General features: G+C 38.1%; 1 protein-coding gene across 2 annotated transcripts in view; it reads right to left on the reverse strand.

Moving 5' to 3' along the window:
- MCU (mitochondrial calcium uniporter) overlaps positions 1-23,144 on the reverse strand; it is a 190,872-nt gene that overhangs the window by 161,561 nt on the left and 6,167 nt on the right. Inside the window, exons 2-3 of one of the 2 annotated variants that reach the window (XM_040623923.1) lie at positions 14,330-14,445; positions 13,639-13,687 (exon numbers count right to left, since the gene is read on the reverse strand). The exons of the other annotated variant lie outside the window; for it this stretch is intronic. Of the exons in view, the coding sequence (XP_040479857.1) occupies positions 13,639-13,665 (27 nt within the window). The 5' untranslated portion in view covers positions 13,666-13,687; positions 14,330-14,445. The remainder of the gene's footprint in view (positions 1-13,638; positions 13,688-14,329; positions 14,446-23,144) is intronic. 2 annotated transcript variants of the gene reach the window in all.

The raw sequence follows: 23,144 nt of genomic DNA on the forward strand, positions 1-23,144 counted from the left end.
AGGGAAAGAGATTCTTATAATTAATCCTCTTGTAACCAACTGGATACCCAATTTAAAGATAAAAATCTATTACCAAAATGGCCTTTATTTCCCATCCCCATCCCCAAAGTCATGTTTTAACATTTGTCTCAATTCCATTTATCCTCTGGTCTATGAGATTATTACGTTGGTACCAGGCACACGAACTAGGGCTTTGGGAAAAGAATTTTGGGGTTTTTTGTGTGTTAAAGTAACACAGTCACTAAGAACATAGAAAGACAAATTTATAAAGAGACTTCTTTAGATAAAGTCTTCTAAGAATCCAGCAAATCCTATAGCTAACAACTATAAAAAACTACATAATTACATTTTATGGTCTCACATGAATCAGAAGGGACTTGAGAAAGACTCTTATGTTGTTGGTTTTGGAAAACAATCTGTAGTAATTACTAAATATTACTAAATATACATATAGCATTTGTATATATCCTTTGAACCAGCAATCCCAATCCTGATTCTTTATCTCATAGCATAAATGTACCAATATGTGAAGGTATGTACAAGAAGCTTACTACAATGTTCACAGTGACAAAAAAAAAAAATGGGAAACAAAGTAGGTGTCCATCAATAAAGGATTAGCTAAATGAACAAATGTACAGCTGCACCAAAAATAATCTCATTCATAATGGCATATTTTATACAGCCAATAAATGAATGCTTTAGTGCTCTACTAGCTGATGTGGAGAATGTTGTACTAGTTATTATGAGTGAGAAAAACAAGATGCAGAACAGAACAGAATGCATCATATGATCCAGTTTTATTTAAAAAAAAAAAAACCTATACATACACAGGTGTGCCTGGATTAGTGTATGTGTCCTGCTAGGCAGGGAAAAAATAGATAGGATGGTGATTCAAGTATGGGGAAAATTATGAAAGGATATATACTATACAGTTACTTTGGAGCAAAATGAGAAGTAAAGGGGGAAAGGGAATTAGGCAAGAAACGAAAAAATTGATACAAATTCACAATTATATAAAAATCATATACATAAAGAAACTAGTATTTTTAAAATAAAAACAATATGAAAATAAAAAGAAGAGTTATTAGAAACCACCTAATCTAATCTCCAGATGATCCAACCCTCATTAATTCAACACTAAATGCCTATTTTGTGCAATAAACAGCAACAAGGGTTAGTATTTCCTTTCCAGTAACAGATCTACTAACAAAGAATCCATCTAGTCCCAAGGATGCCCATTCCATTTTAAAGCTGATCTAATAAGAGAAATTCTTCCATGTGATTAACCGAAATTTGTTTGTCCATAAGGAGAAGGAATAAATCTAATCTAACCTCTAATTACATAATTGTCTTCACAGGACTAATATCTTATTCACTTAGCAACACTTACAGGTAGTTTCCTGCTTTTATACGTAATGTAGCCCTTAAAATGTGTCTGTTAAAGTGTAGATTCAGACTCAAGAGATTTAAATGTTAAAAAATGACAAACTGAAAAAAAAATTGCAACTCAGATCACAAAGGCTTTCCTTAATACCCAAACAGCTCCTAAAAATCACAAAGCAAAAGACCATTTTTAAGAGTTAAGGAATAGGAACTTTAGTGCACAGCAAAAGGAAACACAGTTCTTTAAAAAGATGTTCAACTTCACTCACTTAATGCAAATTAAATCCACATTATGATATTTTTTCACCAGTCAGACACAGATCCAAAAGTTTGGTAACACATTGTGTTGGCAAAGATGTAAGCAGATAGTAGTTCCCATACTTTCTGCTTTTAGGAATACATTCCATAAACTCATACAAGAGCAAGAATAAATGCACAAGGTTATTCACTGTGGCTATGCAAATAATAGCAAAAGACAGGGAACAACTTAAGTGTTTAAGAGACGGGAATTGATTTTTCTAAAAGTATAGTACATTACACATCTATGTGAAAGATTCACAAGGTATGAAAACACCATTTAGCAATTCTGAAAGAAGAGTTTAGAAGACAATTATATCTTGATATCTTGGTTACCAAATCTAGAGATGGAAGGATGGGCTTTCCAACACCCTTAGAAGAATCTTACCAGTTTTCATTAAAATAGTAAAAGGGTTCTTGAGAATAGCATGTCAAACAGATGGACTTTAAGAGATGCTTTAAATAACCTTATTGTAATTTGAGGCTGTTACTTGTGAGTGTGTAAGAACATGGTGCAGGCAGTATCCAATTCTGTTCCCACAGGGAGAAGTACCAAAAGATCATCAGGTGAATATAGGTTTTTTGATTTCTTTCAATTTTCTTGAAACTTGTTTCAAGAGAAAAGAATGTTTATTCTTTAAAACTCCTGAATGTGCCACCAAAAAAAAAAAAAAAACTATTTTGAAAATAGTATTGTAAACACAAACAGTGGATACAGCCAGTCTTTGAAAAATTAAGCTGCCATTAAATATTCATGACAGGGGCGCCTGGGTGGCACAGTCAGTTAAGCATTGACTCTTGGTTTCAGCTCAGACCATGACCTTGGGGTCATGAGATTGAGTCCCAGGTCAGGCTCCACACTCAGCATGGAGTCTGTTTGGGATTCTTTCTCTCCCTCTCCCTTTTCTCCTCTCTCTCTCAAATTAATACATAAATCTTTAAAAAAATAAATGATGGGGCACCTGGGTGGCACAGCGGTTAAGCGCCTGCCTTCGGCTCAGGGCGTGGTCCCGGCGTTCTGGGATCGAGCCCCGCATCAGGCTCCTCCGCTATGAGCCTGCTTCTTCCTCTCCTACTCCCCCTGCTTGTGTTCCCTCTCTCGCTGGCTGTCTCTATCTCTGTCGAATAAATAAATAAAATCTTTAAAAAATAAATAAATAAATAAATAAATAAATAAATAAATAAATAAATGTTCATGACAAGTTTGTAAACATTTGGTGTAATGCTAAGCAAAGGGAGCAAAATATAGTTTTATGTTGCATATAAAAATGAACTACTGAGACACCTGGGTGGCTCAGTCGGTTAAGTGTCTGCCTTTGGCTCAGGTCATGATCCTGGGGTCCCAGGATGGAGCCCCACATGGAGCTCCTTGCTCAGCGGGGAGCCTGTTTCTCCCTCTGCCTGCCACTTCCCCTGCTTGTGCTCTATCTCTGACAAAAAAAAAAAAAAAATGAACTACTATTCTATCAAAAGTGAGATGAATTCCATAAAAAATGTCCGGAAAGAAATGCATAAACATGTTAACAATGGTTGTTTCTGAGTAGCATTTTCTCCTTTCTTCCATTTTTCTGTATATTTTACTTTTCTATGACTTAGTACTTTCATAGCAACATACACATGAACAGAAAATTGTTTATCTTTGTTCTGACAGATTTGTTGGGCAGTTATTAAAAATGTAGTTGTAAAAAAAAATCTAAATCTCTTATCGCCCCCTCATTTTTGCCGTGAATCTTAAACTGCTCTAAAAAGATTAAGTCATTTTAAAAATTCTAGAAGATAAACATTTCCTGATGACAAAAGTGATATAACAAGGGAAATTAAGCTTTTTAAATATATACGTAACAAAGGCTTTGTAATTAGAACATACACATATCACCTATTTAACAAAACATTTGTACCCAGAACTCTTGCATTCAAAATAAGACAAACACGAATAAAAAAATGGGCAAAGGTCTTGAACTGACTCTTCACAAAAGATGTAGAATAGCCATGAACAGAAACCATCCCAGTTACACTGGAGCCAGAGAGGGAAGGACACACCTCCACCTAAAAAGCCTTTGAAGTTAAGACAGTTAAGACAGTCTAACAGGAGGAGAGTGTCAAAACTACTCCTTGCGAAATGGAAAAAAGGCCAAAAGATCTACCGGTTTACTAAGCCTCAACTTAATTTCTCACAGCTTGCTCATGGACAACACGGAAGCATCATAATACCCAACTTCAGCTTTCTTAAGAGAAACGGGCTTTCTCGCCCATGTCCAAAAGTCTTAAGGAAGGAAATATCACAAATTTTAGTTAAAACATGACCCAAGAAAGTAATACAAAGGAAAGAGAAACCAACTTTTTCTCCATTTCTTAACTGTCTGCAGGGAAGAAGTGACAGCTTTCAGTTAAAGCTACTCTCTTCTCTGACCTCTGTGAATCAAACCCTAGAACAAAAATGGATTACTGTGGTTACCCAAAGATTAACTTGGAAAAAGTAATGCTCTTTACCATGTTTTCAACTGTTATTAGAATTTTATTTGTAAAAATACTTAAGTATCAAAAAGAGAGATAGAGGGGCGCCTGGGTGGCATAGCGGTTAAGCGTCTGCCTTTGGCTCAGGGTGTGATCCCGGCGTTATGGGATCGAGCCCCACATCAGGCTCCTCCGCTGGGAGGCTGCTTCTTCCTCTCCCACTCCCCCTGCTTGTGTTCCCTCTCTCGCTGGCTGTCTCTATCTCTATCGAATAAATAAATCTTTAAAAAACAAAAACAAAAAGAGATAGAAAGGAAACGCTGGCAGTCACTACGACTCAATTTTGCTACCTCACTGTAATTATTGTCTATGCCTAGACTAAGTCAAGTGGAAAGCTGAATGAAATAGAGAAAGGGGGGTGGGAGGCAGTAACCGAGACCTAATTCATAAGAAGTCACACACTTTTTAATTATAATAAACAGTATGCTAAACCGGTCTATAATTTTAGTATTTATACAGAAAAATGTCCTAAGACCATCTCATCTTCAAACAAATGTACAAATTGTTTTCTCATTATCACAAGTCCTCAAATTCACACTACCAAACACACAACCACAAATATTGTTGAGTTCCTTATACGGAGCTTAAGTGAACAATAATTTCAAGTTGTAATTACCAATGACAAGGCTTAAACTAATTTTATATGTTTCACAGATATTTTTATTTCAACTAAAATGAAACACTTCATTTTCAGCCTCAAAAGCAAATACAACCATTCCCCACCTATAGACAACAGTATCTAGAAATAGCAGTAATGCATCACCATAGTAAGGCATCAGTGAGATATAAAAACTCTGTAGCATATTTTAGAAATCATCTCAGGATGACCAATAAAATCCCTTTATACAAAGGATATTCTGAGATGGGGAAACACACTCTGAGATGGGGAAATGTGCACTTTAAAAGGAGTACATATTAATATATAAATACGTAATACTGGAAGTGCTGAGAAAAAAAGCAGAGCAATAGAGAAAGGGAGTGTTGAGCAGCTGGGGAAAGTCTGCGGTTCTATACAGGCGTCCTCCATTTTACTGAGCTTCGCTTCAGTGCATTTCAGACACTGCATTTTTTACAAACAACATCTGTGGCAACCGTGCGTCAAGCAAGCCTATTGGTGCCCACATTTTTCCAACCATTTGCTCACTTCACATTGGTGTCCCATTTTGGTAATTCTTGCAATATTTCAGACCTGTTCATTATGATACTTGTTCTGGTGATCCGTGGTCAGTGATATCTGATGTTACTACTGGAATTGTTTCCGGGCACCATGAACTGTGCCCACACAGCACAGTGAACTTGATGGATCAATGTCAGGTATGTCCTGACTGCTCCACGGACAGGCCAGTCCCCTGTCTCTGTCCCTGTCCTCGACTCGGGCCTGCTTATCCCCTGACACACCGCAATATTGAAATCAGGTCAAGAAATAACCCTTCGATGGTCACTAAGTGTTCCAGTGAAGGAAGAGTCATTGTCTCTCACTTTAGTGCAGAAGGCACGTCAAAAGCCGAGACGGCCAAAAGCCAGGCACGTGTCCCGACAGTCAGCCCAGTTGCAAAGGCAAAGTTCTTGAAGGAAATGGAAGGTGCTTCTCCAGTAAACACATGAATGATAAGAAAGCGAAGCAGCCTTATTGCTGATAGGGGGAAAGCGGTCTGAGGGAGAGATCAAACCAGCCACCACATTCCCCTAAGCCAAAGCTGAGAGAGGGGAGGAAGCTGCAGAAGAAAAGTTGGAAGCCAGGAGAGGTTGGTTCTTGAGGTTTAAGAAGCCATCTCCATAACAAAGAAGCACAAGGTAGGGCAGCAGGTGCTGATGCAGAAGCTGCAGCAAATTATCCAGAAGACCCAGCTGAGATCATTCATGAAGGCGGCTATGCTAGACAACAGATTTTTCAATGTAGATGAAAACAGTCTTAGAGAGAGAGAGAGAGAGAGAGAGAGAGAGAGAAAGAAAGGAAAGAAAGAAAGGAAAGAAAGAAAGAAAGAAAGAAAGAAAGAAAGAAAGAAAGAAAGAAAGAAAAAGAAAACAGACTTATATTGGAAAAAGATGCCATCTGGAACTTCCATAGATAGAGACTCAGTGCCCGGATTCAAAGCTTCAAAGGACAGGCTGACTTTTTTTTTAGGGGTTAATGCAGCTGGTGACTGTAAATTGAAGCCTATGCTCATTTACTATTCTGAAATCCTAGGGCCCTCAAAAATTATACTAAATCTACCATGCCTGTGTTCTATAAATGGAACAACAAACCTGGATGACAGCACATCTGTTTACAACACAGTTTACCGAACATTTTAAGCCCACTATTGACACCTACTGCTCAGAAAAAAAGATTCCTTTCAAAATATTACTGCTCACTGGCAACTGGTCACCCAAGAGTTCTGACAGAGATGTACCACAAGATTGTTTTCATGCCTGCTGACATTAGATCCATTCTGCAGCCTATGAATCAAGAAGTCATTCTGACTTTCAAGTCTTATTATTTAAGAAATACATTTCATAAAGCTATAACTGCCACAGGTAGGGATTCCTCCAATTGATAGAGGCAAAGTAAATCGAAAACCTTCTGGAAAGGATTCAACATTCTAGATGCCATTAAGAACAGTTGTGATTCATGGGAAAAGGTCAAAATATCAACACGAATGGGAGTTTGGAAGATGCTGATTCCAGCTTTCATGGATAATTTTGAGAAGTTCAAGATCTCCATGGAGGAAATAACTACAGGTGTGGTGGAAACAGCAAGAGAACTAGAATAAGGAGGTGGAACCCGAAGATGGGACAGAATTGCTGCAACCTCATGACAAAACTTGAAAGGGTGAGCAACTGCTTTTTATAGATGAGCAAAGAAAGTGGTTTCCTGAGATGGAATCTACTCCTGGTGAAGATACTGTGAAGATTATTGAAATGACAACAAAGAATTTAGAATATTACATAAACCTAGTTGATAAAGAAGCAGTAGGGTTTGAGAGGATTGACTCCAATTTTGAAAGAAGTTCTACTGTGGGTAAGATGCTATCAAACAGCATTGATGCTAAAGAAAAATCATTCACAAAGGGAAGAATCAATCGATGCAGCCAAATTCACACTGTTGTCTTATTTTAAGAAATTGCCAAAGCCACCCCAACCTTCAGCAACCACCACCCTGATCAGTCAGCAGCCATCAGCACAGAGGCAAGACCCTCTACATGAAGAAAGACTACAATTCACTGAAGGCCCAGACAATGGTCAGCATTTTTCAGCAATAGTTTTTTTAAATTAAGGTATGTATATTTTTTTGATATAATGCTATCACACACTTAACAGACTACAGTATAGTGTAAACAAAACTTTTATATGCACTGGGAAACAAAAATACATTCAAATCACTTTACTGCCATATTCACTTTATTGCAGTGGTCTGGAACCGAATGTGCAATATCTCCAAGTTTGCCTGTATAAGGAGATCATGGAAGATATCTAAGCAGACCTAAGAAAGATAAGAAATAAGCAAATACCCATTTATTTCAGGAAAAGAGCATTCTAATCATAAAACTGCAAATGCAAAGATCCTGTGAGATGGGTACATATCTAGCATGTTTGAGGAACACAAAGGAGGTCAGAATCATAAAAATGGAGTGGGTAAGGGGAAAGCAGCAGCAGGTGGGGGTCAGATGGGGAATGTTCAGCAGTGATGAGCTGGAGTTAACTGGTACCAGCTGAAGAACAGATTGTTATACATTCCAGAACTTTGAATCAGCCGTAGTGGGAGTAATTATACCACAGAAATAGCCGAATGGTACAAATCAGTGGATTTCCCCCCCTCTGGAGATTTAGTTTATCAGCACATTGCTGCCTGTAGGCCACTTTAAATACTTTACCTTTTGCTCTGTGCGAGATCAGAAGCTACTGGAAGGGTCATCTTCTGTCTGGTATCACTGCTTGAATTCTGATCAGAGAGAAAAAGGGCAAAAGCAGGAAGACTAATTTGGAGGTTGTTGACATAATGTAGGTGACATAATGTAGATGAGATATGCTGGTAGTCTAAATCAAAGTGCCAATGGTGAGAGCATCAGAAGCAGAATTCTGAATATGAAGAGCTGCTCTGATTTGAATCAGCATGTGGCAACAGTTACCAAGCTTCCTACTTATAAATCAATGATAACTACCTCTAATCTAAATATGTCATTTCTAGTTCTGAATTAAGACTGTTAGTTGGATTTATAAAGAGCTTCAAGAAGTACAAAAAACCAATAAGGAGTCTTAGATACACATTACATTTCTTTAGCTATCAACGATTCCATTATCATTCCAAATGATCAACATAGACATTTACTGAGCCCCTGTTACATATAAGGTACTGCAGGGGATACAAAAAGATCTATAATCCAAGCCCTCAACCTAAGGAAGTTACAATCTAAAATTTAAGCTAAATCATCCATATATAAAAAGAAACAGATTCAAGGCAGTGCAAGTACAAAGTGTGTAGTAGCCCTAAGGAGTTTTCTATTAACTGGAGGTAAAGAGAGGAAAAAAAAAAAAAATCACTGGACTTGAGATAGGTCTTTCAGGATGGACAGAATGAGCCTGTGAGAGAGGGAAGAAAGGAATAAGTAACGGTGTTCCAGGCAATGGATCTGCAAAGTTAAAGAGCTAGGTAAAGATGGGAACGTACTTGGTGGTCCAGGACTAGCCTACTTGAGGCATTCAGGAGCACTGGGAGATAGGGATTACAACTGTGGAGTATGGAGCCCATATCTGAACTCTCAATTGCGTCACTTACTGCAGCATGTTATTTAGAACTCTCCAGCCTCTATTTCCTCGGAAGTGGCAATTACAGTACCTACTTTATAGGACTAAATTAAGTAATATCATGTATGTATGGTGCTTCACACAACTTGGAAGTCAGGAAGCAGTCACGGGTTATCAAAAACAACATTCTCATTAAAGATGGAAAGACAGATTGGAATCCAATTATGGAAGGCCTCAAATATCAGACTAAGGAGCTTGCATTAAATTCTGTAGGCAGTGGCAAACAAAAGTTTTGTGTGGGGAAATTACGTGGTGGGATTTTAGAACAATAAATCTGGCAGGAAGATATAGGATGGGTTGATTGCAGAGTAAACAATGGACGTTGAGATGCTATTTAGACAAAAGTCTAGACCTACAATAAGAGTTTGAACAACGGTAAGGATAGTGATAATGGAACACAAAGTGCAAAGGGTGGGATACTGAACTGTACACTTAAGAAATGGTTAAGATGGTAAATTTTATGTATTTTCACCACAATTTTTTTAAAGGGTCAGAAAGGGAAAGTTAACTCAAGTACCTGGAAAAACCAAAGGTACCGATAAGGAAAAACAACAACAACCACAACAATAAAGTCAGGAAAGGGGGCTCCATTTAGGAAAATGACTACATACTGGTTAAGTTTGAAGTGATGCCTTGAAAGCTAAAAGGACATATACAATATACAGAGATATAAGACTGAAGCTCACTTGCTGATCTAACAAAGACAATCAGTGGGAAGAAGAAATTTCACCATGTATAAATATACTAATATGCCCAAGTCACTACTACTTGGCTTATCAGTCTCTAATGTAAGAAAGGATGGAGGGGTGTCTGGGTGGCTCAGTTGGTTAAGCATCTGATTCTTGATTTTGGCTCAGGTCATGGTTTTAGGGTTATGAGATTGAGCCCCATGTCAGGCTCCATGCTTGGCACGGAGTCCGCTTGAGATTCTCTCTCTCCCTCTGCCTCTGCCCATCCCCGGCCCATGTGCGCTTTCTCTCTCTCTCGAAAAAAAAAAAAAAAAAAAAAGAAAAGAAAGAAAGAAAAGATGGATATGCGACTTGATAACTGCACTTAATACAGACTGAAAAGATGTCTTTTCTAAGACATCCCCAAAACCTAATTACAATAAAAAGCAGCCATTAACACAACCTACTTTATTCATCTTATATACAAATAGGACTGTAACAAATCCAGTAACACAAAGGCACTTTGATAATCCTATAATTCAGACACCATATATTCTAAGATATAAGGTTAATATGTTCAGTGTGTTCTCTATATATCCTTTAAATGTTAGCAGTGAATTTGTATGTATGTTTCTGTGTTTCTAGAATTGCTAATATTTTCATATATTTTCTTTGAATAATATGAATACAGAAAAAATATATAAGCTTGGTGAACTTTCACAAAGTGAACACATCCATATAACCAATACCCAAAACAAAAGCCAGAACATCACTAGCACCTGGGAAGGCCCCTTCATGCCCCATTCAAATACTCTCCCCAACCCCCAACAAGGGTAATCAATCTCCTGACTTCTGACACCACAGATAGTTTAACCTGTTTTTGAAATTTATGTAAACGCAATCATACAGTATGCACTCTTTAGTGTCTGGCTTCTTCTGCTCAACATTGTATCTGTGAGTTTCACAATTACATACAGCTGTAGTTTGTTCATTCTGATCAATGTTTAATTCATTGCGTGATTATGCCAGAAACTTATTTACCCATTCTGCTGTTGATAGGCATTTGGAAAATTCCAGCTTGTGCTATGACAATTAGTCCTGCTATTAACATTTTTGTCCATGTCTTCTGGTGAATATACACACACAATTCTGTTGTATATAACTCTAGAAGTGAAAATGCTGAGTCACAGAACATGCAAGTGTTCAACTTTAGTAAAACAACTAATGAACTTTAAAGGGAGGAATATTTTTTTAAGATTTATTTATTTGAGAGAGAGAGGGAAAGAGAACGCATGCTCGCGCGCACGCGAGCATGGGCGGGGGAGGGGCACAGGGAGAGAAAATCCTTGAGCAGACTCCCCACCAATTGCAGAGCCTGACTCGGTGTTCCATCCCAGCACCCCGAGATCATAACCTGAGCTAAAATCAAGAGTTGGCAGCTCAACCGACTAAGCCACCCAGGTGCCCCCAAAGGAAGGAATACTTTAAGGTCTTTATAGGGCAATTTGAATGATTAATGATGTGTCAGAAGGTATGATGAAAACTCCATCAAAACTACTTTCAGGAGGGTAAACACATTGAAGTAGGATTGTTGAACCACATGGCTTCCAAGGACAGCAATTTACTTTAGAATATTTTCACCAGCAATTTGGAATTTGACAATAACACTTAGAAGTAACCAAGTTTGTCTTATCTTTTCTGAACTGCTGATGCTGAAAATTTAGAAACAGTTGAAGAGCCATTATAATCAATAAGGTAAAGGAGTCACATTCTCAACATGTTATGGAATATAAATGTTACATGTCAGAACTCTGCAGCAGTTAGGGGTGCCTGGGTGGCTCAGTCTTTAAGTGTCTGCCCTCAGCTCAGGTCATGATCCCAGGGTCCTAGGATCGAGCCTGGTGGCGGGCTCCCTGCTCAGCGGGGAGCCTACTTCTCCCTCTCCCACTCCCCCTGCTGGTGTTCCCTCTCTCGCTGTCTCTCTCTCTGTCAAATAAATAAATAAAATCTTAAAAAAAAAAAAAAAAAAAGAACTCTGCAGCAGTTAAACCTGTACTCATTTAATCATACTCCTGGAAAACAAAAGGGACTTCAAAACTAGTCTAACCTTCAGGTGGTCATATCAATACCTTCTAAATCAGTGAACATGCAAACAAAAATTCATTTAATTCTGGAACAGAAGAAGAATATTAGGCAAAAACTAAGGGAATCTGAATAATACACACTTTAGTATGTATCAGTACTGGTTTATTAATTATAACAAATGTACCAATCTCATGTAACATGTTAACAATAGGGGAAATGGAGTTGGGGTATATATGGGAATTCTGTGTAGTATCTTAGCTATTTTCCTATAAATCCAAAGCTGTTTAAAAATAGAATTTATTTTTAAAAATCCATTTAAAACTCTGCAACATAATCTGCAGATTATAATACACCTGCTAAACTCCTCTCAGAATGCAATCCAAATGCATTTTAAGAGCTGTTAGACACCCGCGCGTGCATACATGCGTGTGCACACGCATACACACACACACACACACACACACACACTTTCCATCTACGGGCTTAGACGCATAGATATATGAAGGAAGCATTCTGCCTATGCTGATTTTGGTTTTGCTCCTAGCTATAAAATTACGAACAAGGCTCAGACTTCCTTTTTTATTCCAACTAACCTAACCTTTTTGCGTATATACTGTAAACACTTAATGATTAAGAAGCAATCCCCCAGTTAATCTTCAAACAATAAAATAAAAGCATCCAAACTCCAAGTAACATCAATTCTCCAATAAATCACATCTTTGTGGTTTAAGTCATTGAGTCTTTGCTTTTACTTCGGAGGGAATAAAGGAAAAAGGCTGTGCCTTACAGGTAGTAGGGAAAACAAGTAGCCGTAATATGGTATGAGACCTAGTGGGAGGAACTCTGGGCAAGCAGGCAAGAGACCTAGCTTCTAGTTTCAATTCAACCGCCCATCTCCTCCGATGAGGATGTTCCCTGAACATCTCTGATCTTCCATATCCATGATCTCAAGTCCATTTTACTCTAATACTTGTTCCATGAATCAAGAGGTCCTTTAGTTATCACTTCTTCGCTATGCCTGATAGCCTAGTTCAATTCTTTTATCCTTATCTGTTCTATAAAATTTTTAAAGCATCTAGAAAGAAAATTAATATCCTGTCACGGAATGAATGTTTATTTCTACCAGGGGATGGAGGGTGGGGGGATATGAGCAAAAGAAAAGAAGCTGAACAGCCATCATAGCTTTCCATTCCATTAACCTTGTATCAGTAACCCCACCACCATATATATATTGCAAATATTTACTTGCTAGTCAGCATTATGACACAGGTCTTGACTTTCTCTGTAGAAGACTATTTGAATTCACCTGTGGTTCCAGCAAGTTTATATCTAAATACAACCTTAAGTTTGGTTCTTCTATAGAAGGAGTTGGCACACTTTTTCTTAGACAGATAGTTTGGGACACTCGGAAGGTTCAGCTGGCTGAGCATCTGACTCTTCGTTTTAGCTCAGGTCATGATCGCAGGGTTGTAAGATGAAGCCCCACAACTGGCTCCACACTCAGCGGGGACTCTGCTTGAGGATTCTCTTTCCCCTTGCCCCTCCCCCAACTTGCACATGCTCTCTCTCTCTCGCTCTCAAATAAATGAATAAATCTTTAAAAAAAATCAGATACTTTGGGCTTTGTGAATCATAGGGTCTCTGTCACAACAACTCAACTCTGTTAATATAGTGCAAAAACAGCCACAGACAATATGTAAAAGAATGGGTGTGTGTTCCAATAAAACTTTATTCAAAAAAACAAGTGATGGTCTTGGCTGTAATTTGCCAATCCTATTCTAATATCAAGGCGAGAAAAATCAACTGGCAAGATAGATTTTGTAAAACCACATCATGAGTTCACACTGATATAAACTCTGTTTTGTTTGCAGGGACAAAATATTTATGAATCATGATCTTCACATACCTGAGAATGTTCAAGTATCCCCTGCATGAACAGGTCACATCACCAATACCTAAGACAGAGCAGGAAAACACTCTCCCTTACATGGTTGTTATGACATAATAGAGGATGTGTTAATTTATATAGGCAAAATTTACAAGGTGACCTGCAAAAGTAAAATACCAGGTTTTAGCAACTTTAGCAATAACAAAAACTCAAACCTGATTAATGTCAACCATCACTTTACTTCTATATATTAAGCTAAATTAATTCAGGTAAATATCAAGGTCATTGACTTTCCTGGGAGAGCTGTTCTGCTTCCATGCAACCCAGCTGTTTTAGACCAGCAGACCTTTGGTCATCCATAAGCTGTTAAATTTCAGAAGGCCAGACTAACTGCTTGAGCTAACACAGAAGTTCTGATTCACTCTGGGATAGGACAGGGGTTGCTCATCAACACAAATGGGCTGATTAGGCCAAGATCAGATCTATCATCTCTTAGGGTCTATCCTAATAAAAATGTTCCATTCTGTGATAGTCGCCTTGCTAAATTCAGGCCCATGTTAGCTACCAGATGTTCAACAGCAGGCTGGAGCAAAGAGCCAGCCCAAAAGGATCAAGCAAGTGCCTTTTTAAAAACTAATCTTAAGAAGTTCCTCTACATGGCTTTGCAAAGTAAGCAAAAACCATGCCAAATAGTAAAAAAGGCACTTACTTGACTCTCACAGGCCAGCTCCACACTCTAGCAGCTAAGATGTCACTGGCATGGTACATGGTGAGTGAGGTAGAAACGATATCTTGTCAACCACTGTAGGAATGGTAGTGAAAGACCTAAAAGAATAGAAAAAAGTAAAGTCAATGTCAAAGGTAAAGGCTCTCCTGAGCCTGCTGACATGGATACCTCAGCATACGGCAACAAAGAAAAGAAAGTCTGAAAAGATGTTCTTTAGATCTATCTTAGCTGCTAGTCATTACAAGTGAAAGAATTTTAGATATAACCTAGAATAAATCCAGAAGGTTAAGAGAAACTCTCAATACACGTTTTTTCCAGAGAAAGAAAGTATTAAATTTTTGATAACCACATGGTAAGCTCATACAGATGTAAAAAATAGAGAATCTGAAGCAACAATTCATGGACCAATAATATTTTTAGAAATAGTTTTAAAGAAGCAAAATTTTTTCACTCTTCTCTATGCTTCTAGCATTTAAAAAATTGGAACCCTAGTAAACAATGAGGGAAGAAGAAATATATTTTTTAAGATTTTTAAGTAATCTCTTCACCCAACGTGTGAACTTACAACCCAGAAATCAAGAGTTGCATGCTTTCCAACTGAGCCAGTCAGGCACCCCTCCCCCTTTTCTATAAACAGGAAAATTTTTTTAAAACTGAAGGGGACCCTGGCAATAGAAGTCTTAGCTTATCCATATTCATTCAGAACTTTCAGTAGTTTCAGAAACAAATTTACGAATCTTAGAATGCTTGACGCACTAAAAAAACCCTAATTGATTTACCTAGCCCCACAACCCTCTGATTTAGGAGTTCTGTTTCAAAATGCTTGGCTCTTGGCAAATTTAATCAGAGATCACTCAAAACCCAGACAAATAACATTTTTTCCCCCAGAACAGCAACAATTTTAAAAAGAGCCTGTTCACCTCCTCTCATAATGCCTATACTATTTGTGGGTAAAATTAGTGAATAAAAAATTGTGACTTACAAGAAAAGCAGCAATAGTGAAAAAACAAAAATCATTCTTAATAATCAGTTCTCAGGGGCGCCTGGGTGGCTTAGACTGTTAGGGGTCTGCCTTCAGCTTGGGTCATGACCCCGGGGTCCAGGGATCAAATACCACATCGGGCTCCCCAGGGAGCCTGCTTCTCCCTCCATTTGCTGCTGCCCCTGCTTGTGTTCTCTCTGTCAAATAAATAAATAAAATCTTTAAAAGAAAAAAAAAATCAGTTCTCAATTCTGAATTCTCAATACTCTCTCTTCCATCTAATCATGCCAACCCCCCCTCAAAAAAAAATTGTTTTTTCATTATCTCTTCTTTTACTTGCATGTCCCTTCAGCACCCTTTCCCTCAGAACCAGAATGGAAGAAACAAACAGGCAATTGAATTTAATTATTCTTGAGACACTAGAATCTCTCCAATAAGAAAAGGCAAAGATAATTTTTCTTTGTAAATAAGTTTTAGCCGAAAGACTACTGTTGCACTATTCCCTAATTCTAAAATGCTTCAAGTTGGGTCACCTTTTTAGCAGTCTGATGATTCAAATTGTCCAGGCCTCAATTAATTTAATTAGAATGGGATATTCACTGTTGAGGGCATATTTGGCCAGACTGCATCTTGTGTGCCTAGCTCACATATTCTTCTTAATTTTGGCTTGTGTTTGCCTTGCCTTAACAGTTCCTGGGAAGCATCCCATGTATTAGTGTCTCCCTCGCTGCATCAGCACTTCTGGTTAAAGCACAACAGCACATCATTTGGAGGGACAACCTGAACGGAGCGCTATACTGTGTATTCTGAAACACTATCCAAACCATTATCAGAAATGTTGCAAATGAAAGACAACTGCATGAAATTGGAAAGAAAAAAAAATCAGAGATTGCCTTTCTAAAATAATGACTAAAAAGTAAAGAATACTCACTCAATGGCAAGTACATATATAAGGTTTATTAATAAAACAAATATTTATTTCACATCATCTACCTCAAAAAAATACGTCCCCCCTCATTCCCAGACCTTGTTTTTCCTTTGCTCCATAAAACCATGACACCATTCAAGAACAGTCTTTTCACCATTTAAAGCACATATCCTTTTTACAAAAGAAAGCAGTCCCAAACCGCAAATTATTCCAAACACACAGAGAAGAAACAATGAATAAAGGCCAACAAGTTTCCTTCCACAGCTTGTTTGCGCTTCAAAAATCTGAGCATTTTTATAGAGCAAACCAAGATTTTGCTGCAGCAGTTCAATCCCGCATGAGCTTTGCTGTATTACAGCAGATGCTGTTGGGCATTTTGCACAAGACATGTTCATCTGTGCAATGAAACATTCTTCTCCTCCTCCTCCTTCTCTCTGGCAGTACAAAGGATTTTCCCAGGAATATGATAAATGAGGACATTCCACACCAAAAAAGGGGGGAAAAAATCACAACATTCCTAGTCTAACTTTTAAAATGACATAATAAATTCCTCTTTCCTCTCCCCCCAAAATATTCAGCTAAAAAGACTTTCAGTCAACAAGAGAATGGTTAAACATGAGAAATAGAGAATGAAACACCACAAAACAGTTAAAAACGAATGAACCAGAACTCCATGTATCAACTACATATTTTTTTTAAGAATTTAAGCAAAAAGAACAAATTACATAACTACATACAGCGTAAAATCTTCTAAGTGAGGCTTAAAACATACTTAGAGTACTATGTAACTTTGACAGATAAAAGCATAAACATATGCATGGAAATGGTAAATACCAAATTAGAAAGAATGGTACTTTTGAGAGAAAGGACAAGAAATAAGACTGAGGGAGGATATTTAGGGCAGCAATTATAGTTGTCCTGTGTTATTTTTCAAGCTATAAGAAATAAATATTATACCTGTTTTTTAGACATGACATACCTCATACTTTAAAAACAAAAGACTTTTCCCCTTGTATGTTTAACTGAATACAATGCAATTTCCTTATGAAGGCACACACCCTACCTAGCCCACCACCACCCACCCCCCCCACCGCACCCCAAATAAAACCCTCTGGTGATGGAATGCCCTTTCCAGGTGAGCTTTGAGAGACTGTACCGACCTGGGTTTTCTTCCACTAATGCTGCTACTTTCTGATGCTGGCTGTGATGTGACTCAGATCCATAACTCAGGGCCTCAGCTCGTCTCTACTTTTAATCTTACAAGAATACTCTTTTTAGGCAAGAAATCTGCTAGAGTTCCCTTTCATTTTCCCCTTTTAACTGCTAAAAGCTCTAGCAATCACTAAAAACAAAGTCATTACATATTTAAAGCTCACCCGACTTTGTGGCATTTGGCCAAGCGAAGAACTTGATTTCATTCTGAATCAAACGTCAATGCAGAAAGAGATATTAAAATTAAAGAAAGTACTGATTGCAGTTCAATTTTCCATCTAATAAGTGAATACTTCAAAATTCTGTAATGTTATACTACGAGTGTTTTACCATATCAACAATGTTTAGACAACATTTTGTTTTGAAGCTTAAGTCAGAGCCGGAAATGAAAAAAAAGAAAAGATTTCATTTTTGGAGGGGGTGGTTAAAGCAAGAACAAAATAAACAAAACTGAATTTCTAACATGCATATGTGTAATGAGACATTCACACAGAGCATACCCTTGGGATTCCCACAAAAGATAAAAACAAAACAACGACAAAAAATCACTATCACCTCTTTGGAATCAGAAAACTCATTTTTCCTGTGTATTCAGCAGCTTCTAGCACCAGCATGCAAAGATCAGAGAAAGAGGGACAAGAAAGAGAGAAACTGACAGACACAGACATAAGCCGGTATTCTTCTGTTTACAAAATAAATGTAATTCCATCAAAAGCAAATCAGAAACTTTCAATCTTCTCATTAGGTTTTTACTATTTCTCTTACTCCATTCAATCTACCCTTAAATACTTCTTTGAAGTATTCCGACATCCATACTCTGTTTTAAAATGAAAAATAGGTTTTATCACACTTGGCCACTTGCCACAGCCCAGCTTCATGGCAGCTAGCAGAATTCTGGCAGTGCAAGATACAGGATACAGTGGGGGCAGAATGGAAATACAGAAGATTAGTTCCAAAATAAACACCTCCAAAAATCTGTCATCTTTGGAAATATATACATGTAGGGAATCTAGAGCTGGCAGCACCTCTTTCAAAGTGTTCCTTTAAAGCTTTCTTCTGCAGTGCCCAGCCCTTCACCCTTCCCTCTTCTCCTCTACCTGCTCCAAATACTTGCCAGGCAGATGCATGTGTCAATTTCTTAAATCACCTATAACACGAAAGCACTACAATATTTTTCCATCACTATTTTTACTTAGTATTTTCTATAGTCCTGCTTGTTTCAGCATAATCTGTGAACTCTTTTAAAATGATTTGCTGCTGCTTGAATCAAAGAAAAGTAATTCCTTCTTCAATTTCCATGATTTCCATCACTGTATTATCTAGGCACAGAGAACAAGATGATCTACAGATGCAGTATCCACAGGGCTGAAGGATTTAGATGATGGTCTCTAGGACTTTTTAACTCACTGACTCTCATTTATCCAACACTGGCTGAGTGTTATTGACACTGTATTAGGCTCAGTTCACAGAGTTTGGGAGAATAGACTACTACGGGCAACTTATCAACTGAGGTATTCACACTCAGAATTCCTGTAGTGTAATTAAAAAGGAAAACAGAAACATTTTCTGTTTCAGACTGGCAAGCCACAACTCAGAATTAACAAATTACTAGAACAGTCCATCTTGGGGCTTCTGGGTGGCTCAGTTGGTTAAGTGTCTGCCATCCGCTCCGGTCATGATCCCAGGAACCTGGGCTCCTTGCTCAGCAGGGAGCCTGTTTCTCCCTCTACCTGCCCGTTCCCCTGCTTGTGCTCTTTCTCTTTCTCACAAAAAAATAAAAATCTCTGGGGTGGGGGGAAGAACAGTCCATCTTACCTCAGCACTACAACATTAACTGCTTCTTTCCTTCCCTCCCCCATCTCTCCAACTCTCCGGATTCCCCAACATATCTTCACCTCTTCCCTCATACCCTCAGTAATTTGGATCGGAAAAAGAAGACAAAAGAGAAAGATGGGACTAAGGCATAATGAACTGTTTAAGAGGAATGCAGGGTAAATTATCTATCAAGATGTCAGAAGTAATTATGCAAACTGTCCTGAAAAGGAAATGGAAGCTATTTTTCTTCACTTCAAGCCCTCGACCCTTTTGAGAATAAGCAAATATATTATACTTGGGTTTGTGATTTTATACAAGCCCACCACCATGAAATAACATAAAAATTACTTATAAAGTACAATATGAATATGATATATGTCCTAGAATTAGGCTCACCTGATTAAGCATCCTTATTTAACTGACCAAAACATTAAGACCAAAGAGGTAAGTCACTTGCCCAAGGTCAAATAGCAAGTTAACAGAAAAGGAATGAACAGAACCCAGACTCCTGTTATATCATATGGCACCTAACGCTCTTCAATTACTTACTTTTATTTTGGTGACTGAAACACACACACACACCACTTCCATCTCTTTTTTTATCTAATTACCTCAGAAAACTAATATAAAATTCTGTGATGATACAACAATCCTTTGCTCCCACAGATTTCAAAAGGCTCACTACATGACAAATACTATCTCTTCTGGCAAAGCGGATATTGTAATGACTCTAAAAATTGTCATAGCTGGTGTGCCTGCGTGGCTCAGATGGTTAATTGGCTAACTCTTGATTTCAGTTCAGGTCATGATCTCGGGATTGTGGGATGGAGCTCAGCACACAGTCTGCTTGAGATTCTCTCTCTCCCTCTTCCTCTGCCCCTCTCCTGCTCACTCATGCACCCCTGCATGCACTGTCTAATAAAATATTTTTTAAAAACAAATAAAAAATTGTCATAGGTATCAAATAAATACTTACCTTTGTACACCTAGAAGACCAAAGAACATATGCTTTCTAAATAAAGCAATCCAGTAAATCAATTAAAATACTAGGGAATCATTCCATATAACTCGTTCTCGATTATTATGTGGTTTTATTTTTTATACTTCTCTTGAGGAACTGGGGGGGCAGAAGCAGTAGGAATCTCGTATCTTCATTTCTAATGTGAAAAGGAAGGTTGCTAAAATTTTACTAAGAAAAGGTTTCATGCTTAAGAATAGCTAGATGTTTGTTTTAAATATAAAAGACCACCAAACATACAATGCTCAATATTCCCTAAAGGTAAACAAATATTACAAAAGTGGAAAATTGAAGTCGAGAACAAAGTCAAAGGAAATTGCTCAAAAATATTCCTCTAATTAATGTAATGTGAAGAGTTTCTGCTTTGGAAGAGTATAATACACAGAACACACACTTTCAACAAAGATTTATTGAATGCTCATCATGCTTTTGTAAACTTTTCCCATACTGGTATGCAAATCTTTCAGATTCTGATGGTATGGGTTGGGGAGGAGGGCAGGAAAATGAGGATAAGGTGGGCATCTGATATACAAATTTAAAAATCATTAAACCAAGTCAGCACATTTTTATATACAAAAGTAGAGGTACAACAGTCACAACAATGAAACATATTTAACATGACTGTAAAGAGAAACACACAGAGAAGGTCCAGAAACAAAGTTTCAGCACCTGAGTATTAACAGAATCAGACAGTCCTTGAAATGAATTACCTTTCTACCCAGTACCAGCTGAGTGATAGTCCACATCCAATCATCAAGTTCTATCAATTCTATTTCCTAAATCTGCCTTCTCTCTATTCCTTTTCTCTAGCCCCAATGCTACTGTCCTCATTCAGGCATCTTTTGCCTGGTCCATTAAGATGTCCCTTATTGGCCTCTTGGCTTTTCTGGTCCCATTCTCTCCAATTCAGCCTTCACACAGCTGCTATTGTAACCTAACAAAAAGCACAAACTGATCATGTGATTCACCTCATTGAAATTCTTCAGACACTCACCTATTGACCAGCAGTATTTTTCCAAACCATGGCTTAAATCGTAGCATCAATTTAAATGGGTCCCCACCAGTATTTCTTCAGGAAAACAGCACAGAAACTATGTATGCCTCATACATAGTAAAAATACTGTTTCGTGAAACTTTTCCTACTTTTACGCACACATGCACATTCTGGGTCATGATATAAAATGTATTTCTACTGTGGGTTGAGTTAAAAAAAAAAAAAAAAAACGACTGACCTACATAATAAAATTCCAACTCCTTCACAAGTCCCTTCACAGTCTGATTCACTCACCACAGCACAGTAGTTAAGACATAGGCGCTGGAGCCAGACCCCTTGGGTTTATTTGCCAGGTAGACCAGTCGCAGCTGTGTGATCCTGAGCAAGTCATTTACTGACTGTCACTCACCAGCTGTGATCCTGGGCAAATCCAGAGATCTAAGATAACTCAGTTTCACTACCTATAAAAGGAGGATAGTAACAGTACCTAACCACAGGGTGTCACAAGAATTAAATGAGATTACCTATGTAAAGTGCATAACACATGGTGCACTTAATATTAATTATTACTGGTATCACTACTACTGTCCAGCCTAACCTCTGCCTATTCTTGCTCATACTCCAGTTATAACAAACTACTGGCTATTTCTCAAATACATCTTCCTCCCTCAGACTGTCATGTCAGATGGTGATGCTCTCTAGAATGTGAACTACACCTTTCCAGTCCCCCACACATTATATTTCCACCTGTTTCAGCTTAAGTGAGGCCTCCCTTGTGAAGCCTTCCCCAATTGTTTTGAGTAGGTCTAAATGCCCCTACTGAACCCCTGTAAGGGGTGAAGAAAAGCATAACCAGTTACAGTCTTGCTTGTCGGTGTCTCCTGGCCAAACTGTGACCTCTTTGGACCACCTCAGAGGCATCTCTCTTTCCCAGCACAGCGTGTTATAAACAGTAGTTCAATAGATATTTTCTGAATGGCTCCAGGTTACTTACTCTTACTAGGTCTTCATTTTCTCATCTGTACAATGGGGGTAGTTTTTCGCCTGAAGAGTTGTTGTGGAGTACGCTAGACAACGTTATAAATGTGCTATAGAAGCAATGCTTGATAATGGGTGGGACTTTCTAGAATCCTTAGCTAAATTACAAAGATCCTAAGTTAGCAATACCTTAGACCCTTATTACCTAATACCTGGAGGAGAGGATGGAGAAAGAGATTTCAGAAATGTAGTCAGAAAGGTGGTGAGATCTCTTGGAAGAAAACTGCAGGAGATGCTTGAGAAAGAAACATGGCTGAGGAGAAGACAGAAGGGAAGGAGGCCTCACACTGACACAGCGCCAGACCTAGACTTAAATCTCACCTCCAAAACATGTGTCCACTGCTGTATCCTCAGCATTAAAACAGTTTATGACACTTAAGAAGAAATGAGCCTACCTCATCCTCAATGTCCTCATCTATAAAACTGGGATAATAATGGCTCTCATAGGGTTATGGTGAGAATTAAATGAGGTAAAACAATACCCTCAGATCTTAGATGCTTCCTTCTATATCTACTCCTCTACATACAGGTCAGGCAGTTCAAGCTAACCTATTAACTCTCCTGTTCACAAAAAAATCAGTCACATTAACTTTCTCTAAAGTTTAAAGGGGATATTAATACTCTTAAACATCCTGTAACACCACGTACTGTAGATAAGAAGTACAACGTTGCCTCTCTTAGAAGGCAAAAAAAGAAGTCTAAAGAATCTTGTAATCTATAAGGCAGTAAAGTTTAAGACTACACAGGAGAATATCCTCTGGATAGCCTCATACACATGGATTCCTCAGCAATTCTTTGGTGATTATTACA

The sequence above is a fragment of the Ursus maritimus genome, unplaced genomic scaffold (assembly GCF_017311325.1).
Source record: "Ursus maritimus isolate PB19 unplaced genomic scaffold, ASM1731132v1 scaffold_7, whole genome shotgun sequence".
NCBI lineage: Eukaryota > Metazoa > Chordata > Mammalia > Carnivora > Ursidae > Ursus > Ursus maritimus.